General features: G+C 39.0%; 1 protein-coding gene across 1 annotated transcript in view; it reads right to left on the bottom strand.

Moving 5' to 3' along the window:
* Positions 1-6: 6 nt before the first annotated feature.
* Positions 7-5,505, bottom strand: part of LOC103397058 (AP-3 complex subunit mu-2-like) — a 6,727-nt gene continuing 1,228 nt past the window's right edge. The window contains exons 2-9 of the mRNA XM_008335306.3: positions 3,905-4,189; positions 3,653-3,824; positions 3,154-3,291; positions 2,966-3,051; positions 2,608-2,741; positions 2,290-2,497; positions 1,831-1,975; positions 7-222 (exon numbers count right to left, since the gene is read on the bottom strand). Of these exons, the coding sequence (XP_008333528.1) occupies positions 122-222; positions 1,831-1,975; positions 2,290-2,497; positions 2,608-2,741; positions 2,966-3,051; positions 3,154-3,291; positions 3,653-3,824; positions 3,905-4,189 (1,269 nt within the window). The 3' untranslated portion in view covers positions 7-121. The remainder of the gene's footprint in view (positions 223-1,830; positions 1,976-2,289; positions 2,498-2,607; positions 2,742-2,965; positions 3,052-3,153; positions 3,292-3,652; positions 3,825-3,904; positions 4,190-5,505) is intronic.

Raw genomic sequence — 5,505 nt, 5'->3', positions numbered from 1 at the left:
AATCCTGGAAATGCATGTATACAGGAAATGTAAAAACTCTTTCTTTCGTCATTTCTCCACCACATCATTAACTGCCTCTGTCTCATGGTGGTTTGGTCCAGTAGTCACAGAGAAGAAGCCTTTATGTCCGGACCTGGAACTTTCCAGCCTTTGTCATGTACTTGATGCCTTTGAAAGGTTTATATTTCTCACCATACATGTCCAGTCGATTCACCTTTAGACCTGTTTAAAAAAGACTCCATTTAGCAACATGATAAGACAAACTACAAACTGTTGAAAGGTTGTGAAATGAATTTAATTCAGATTTTTGAATTCTGATTTGGACTCAAATTAATAACAAAAACAACATACTTATTATCATTCACTTGCGCTGAGCAAGTATAAATATACTCTTAAAATGCTTTTGCTCGAATGAATCTTACACTCACCCTTTTTCTTAGGTGTCATGGGTGTATTAGTGCATCACTAATGATGATAAAGATAACACTAAATATAATAATAATTTTTTATCCTTTAATATCAAAAATAGTGTATTAAGTTAAGGCTAACTAATAACTTAAACCACCACCCATCTGAAATCAATCATTTTAATAATAAAACCTTATTTAAAAACTCTCTGAAATCAGGCATCAGAAGCAAGTTTACAGGCTTTGGCACTATCTTGTGGCTGTCATTTGAAACCGCTCGCAGAATTCTAGAGTCAGGTGGTTGTCAGCTGAGCAGGATATTATAATCTCTACTGTATTTGTTTTGTGTGTGTGTTTGTGTTTGACAAAGAGATCTTTATGACAGTAAAGATGAAATGTCACGAGGGATTCAAACTGAAACATTCATCAAAAAAGTTTTTTTTTCCTCCAGATAACTCACAGTTCTCACAGTTAACAATTTCAGCCAATGCTGAGAAAACATTTCTTAAATTTATTGGCTACGTTTTAGCAGTGTTACGATGTTGTAAATACATTTATTCAATCTTTACAACATATTCATTATGTTAAGTTTCCATATCAATTTATACTATTATTGAATGTTTATGTTATGCTGTACTAAAGGGAAAAGTGCTGAAGAAAGGTGTGCATGCTGATGGTTTACATAACAGGATGATATGGACAGCACTGAATGCTACTGACTGTTACACTTGGAGATAGAGAAAGGACAGAACCGGATAGAACTGGTTTCTTTGCCCAAATAAGGAGACCGACAAAAGACCAACAAAAGACAAAGAGAGAAAAACATCCGAACTGCATGGTCTTATCTGACTTGATTAACTGCAGCACATGCACATGGCTCCTATTGGTGGAGAATTTTTGTTTGGAGCAGTCTTTGCCAATCAGTGCTCAGAAGTGGCGAGTGAACACCGCATGGCCGTGGAATGCCAAGGTACTGACCATTGAAGTGTGTGTGTGTAAAAAAAAAAACTGTATTTAAGCTTTGAGCACTGAGGTGTTCCTCAGTGCAGTTCTGAATGTAACCATTGTTCTGCACTCCTTGCTGCAAGTAAAACTTTTAAAACTTTGAGATCTCGTATTTGATTCTTTATTTGATTCTTTGTGTGTTAGGAAACTGGGGTATGAACTAACAGCATATTTTACAGTCTTATATAACAGAGAAAGTTTCCTGACAAGCAGTTTTAACCATTTCTTTAAAACATTTTTGGGCTTTCATGCTTTTAATATTTGGATATTTTTCACTCGGGTTTTGAAAGTTAATAAAACACGTGATGGTTTTATTGGTAAATGTTAGAGGTGTGTATTGGCAAGAATCTGGCCATACAATATGTATCATTATACAGGTGCAACAATGAGATATTTTGCAAAATATAGAGGTGCGTACCTGAGATGGCCATCTGCTGGATCTTAAACTGGATGTTGATGGTTGGGTTCTCATCTGGTTTGGATGCTCCAGCCTGTAGACTCATAGTTCCCTTCAGACTCGGAAGCTTCTGTGGGTTGATCTTGCCAACATCCCATGACAACAACTAGAAAAAAAAGTTTTTCTCCAATGTAGGATTTCAAGACACTAGTGAAGACAGTGAGGTGCTTAAACTACCAATACACTGTCTGATGAAGAAGTTATGAAAACCACTCTGGACCAGGCAGTGTGTAAAAAAAGATTGTTAGGACTTTAATCTTTCATTTGCACAATTTTACATTGTGTAAATTGTTTTTGTGTATTGCAGGGATATGCAGTAAAAAAATTAGCCAGGTCTACTTATAATTTTCCTCATGTAGTGCTTATTAACAGAATTACCATGCCAGAATGTAAACCTGCTTAGACTGCATTTCAACGTACCTTTGTGACCGGGTCAAACGTATATATTCCCTGTGAGGCACTGAGGTTGGTGTTGAGGACGCCCCTTGGTAGCTGACTGCTGACTAGAACTGACTCAACAGCTTTGCCCATGGTCTGTTTGGGCCACAGAGTCAAGTCAAAATGTCCCTGGAAGCTTCCCTCACGGAAGGAAATGTTGTGTTTGACATACACCGGAATTGCCACTAAGCTGGAAATCAGAAGAAATAGTAGTTTGTAGTAGACGTAGCAGTAGTAGCACTAGTAGTAGTTTGATTCTATTTTGTAATTGATTATCATTATCATTTTTTAAAAACAGACTTCTGGGAGCTGACGTGATAGGAGAGCAACCGGAAATTTCCATCTGGTGGGATGAAGGAGAGGATCCTCTCAGCCTCCCATCGCTTGAACCTCACACAGGGATGGAAACTGACATCATCCAGTAGCCGAGGATTCTGGGAGAGGAAGAGAGAAACCATTTGGCTGCAGGTAAGACAACGTGCATTTACCCATTCTGTATTTTTATTGGTCTGAAAAAGTGAATATGCAAAATGCATTTGTGTTTTAATGCATTTTACAGTTGATCCATAACACTTTCAATGTATTAATCCACTGTTCAGCTACGCTGAAGCAAAAGATCACAGTGGTAGCTGATTCAGGTTTTTAGTTTCAGACTCACCATAAATGACAGTGTGAGGTCTGGCATGCCGGTCAGTTTTACACAGGCATCAATCACCCCCTGGATTTCTGCTGTGATTGTGGAGCCTGATGGAAAAACAACACATGCACACAGAATAATTTAAAAGATTGTAAACACTAACATGAAAGTTGGGACTCATGATCTTAGAATTTAGTGCAAAGTCCTGCCTGATTTGTCAATGATGGCATCAATCTCCTCTACTACATCAAAATAGGCTTCATTGTTGGTGTATTTCACACCTGTGCGACGCCATGGCACAACTGATAACTGGCCTGTGGGAAGCTGCTCACCCACATTGGTGCTTCCTGGAAAACAAAAAATGGAGTAGATGAGAATATATTACCTAAAAACACAACATACAATTCTATAGTGGCTTGAACATTGTAAATAGACTTAGTAACTGTCTTTTTCTATGCTATTGGTAAAGTGTTAGATAAAACTGTGAGCAACATTGTTACATTCCTCTTGCCTAGTTTAGCTTGCTTACCAACAGTCAATTGCCTTTTTTCGCTGATGGGTAACAAGGGCATCTAAAGTCAAGCTTTCTTAAAGGGCCCTCTGTTGGAGGACACAGTAACTACATATGACTAGCAATGTTTAAGTTTAAATAAAACAGGATAGTCCTAACAACCTCTCACAGTTGACAGTGGTTAACCTGGGTTGTACCTGTGATGGTGTTGACCATTGTTCGAAGGATTGTTGGGGGTTTAATAAGCTCTTTGAGGATGTTGGACTCTGTGGCCAGTGGAAAGCCATTGTCCAGCATCTCCTCCAGCAGCTCATAGACCACCACCACATTGTCTTTGATGGCAGCTTCTGTACACACACCAAAATAGTCCTGAGATCACAGACAGTGTTGAGTCAAACTGAGTCATAAAAACATTAACCCACTGGACAAAAATGATGTTATGTCATAACCTGGAATGTGTCAACAACTCTGTGCAGGAACTCGATGACAAAGAGTGGAGGCACCTCGCTCTGGATGACTGCCACAAAGAAGATGCGATGCCTGAGCACGCTGATCAGGTAGTGATGTGGTGTGGGGATCACAGGTGGGACATTCTCTGGTTCTGTGGCCCGTTCTTGCGCCTCAAAGAAGTAGTCACACACTGAGCGGCTGACTACACTCTTCCAGTGCTTTTCCAGGAATATGTCTCCTGAAGCATTTATTAGGAAGACACTATGGATCATTTTGGTTAAAGGCTAAGAAGTCAGACAGAAAAAAAATGAAAAAGGAGAGAATAACAGAGCATGTGGTTATTCATTTTGAAACGTAGCCTCTACAACAAAAGCATTAAATGGCAAATTAGTAATTTAAAGGCCAGCCCTAGATCCCCCTGTTTAACCAGCAGAGGTTAAAACTACAATTGGAATGCGAGTGGTTCATGAGTTAAGTAACATGCTAGAAAACTTCCAATTACATGAAATGTAATACTTATAATAGTACATCCCTCCCACCAACCCCTAATTTCTTTTTCTGGAATTGCATTGCCACCAACCACTGTCGTCATTTCCCAGTGATGAACATTTGCAAACAGTAGAGAAAATATAGAATGCACACACAAAGTAGAGAAAACACACACTCTTGCAGGTATAAAAAAACATTAGAAAACAAACAAAGGTAAGTTAAGGAATATACATACAGTGGTATGAAAACTTTTGTGCACCCCTGATCATTTTCAAGATTTTCCTTTATGTATCATTGGTTGTTCGGAACAGCAATTTCAATTATTTAATCATATTTGTTCAATCAATTATTTCAATCATATGGCAAACACAATGCTATTTAAGAAGTAAAATGAAGTTTATAGGATTTACAGAAAGTGTGCAATAATTACTTAAACAAAAGTAGGCAGGTGCATAAATTTGGGCACCCTTGTTGTTTTATTGATTTGAATACCTTTAGCACTAATTATTGGAACACAAAATTTGTTTGGTAAGCTCATTGACCCTTGACCTACATACACAGGTGAAGCCAATCATGAGAAAGGGTATTTAAGGTGGCCAGTTGCAAGTTGTTCTCCCCTTTGCATCTTCTCTGAAGACTGGCAACATGGGAGCCTCAAAACAACTGTCAAATGACCTGAAAACAAAGATTGTTCAACATCATGGTTTAGGGGAAGGATACAAAAAGCTAGCTCAGAGATTTCAGCTGTCAGTTTCCACTGTGAGGAACATAGTGAGGAAATGGAAGACCACAGGCACAGTTCTAGTTAAGGCCCGTAGTGGCAGGCCAAGAAAAATCTCAGATAAGCAGAGGCGAAGGATGGTGAGAACAGTCAAACTCAACCCACAGACCAGCTCCAAAGACCTACAACATGATCTTGCTGCAGATGGTGTCACTGTGCATCGTTCAACTATTCAGCGCACTTTGCACAAGGACATGCTGTATGGGAGAGTAATGCGGCAGAAACCTTTTCTGCGCCCATGCCACAAAAAGAGTCACTTGAAGTATGCTAAAGCACATTTGGACAAGCCAGCTTCATTTTGGAATAAGGTGCTGTGGACTGATGAAACTA

The sequence above is a fragment of the Cynoglossus semilaevis genome, chromosome W (genome assembly GCF_000523025.1).
Source record: "Cynoglossus semilaevis isolate Cse_v1.0 chromosome W, Cse_v1.0, whole genome shotgun sequence".
NCBI classification, from domain to species: Eukaryota; Metazoa; Chordata; class Actinopteri; order Pleuronectiformes; family Cynoglossidae; genus Cynoglossus; species Cynoglossus semilaevis.
Note: the sequence above shows the minus strand (reverse complement) of the source record. Positions and strands in the feature narration are given on the sequence as shown.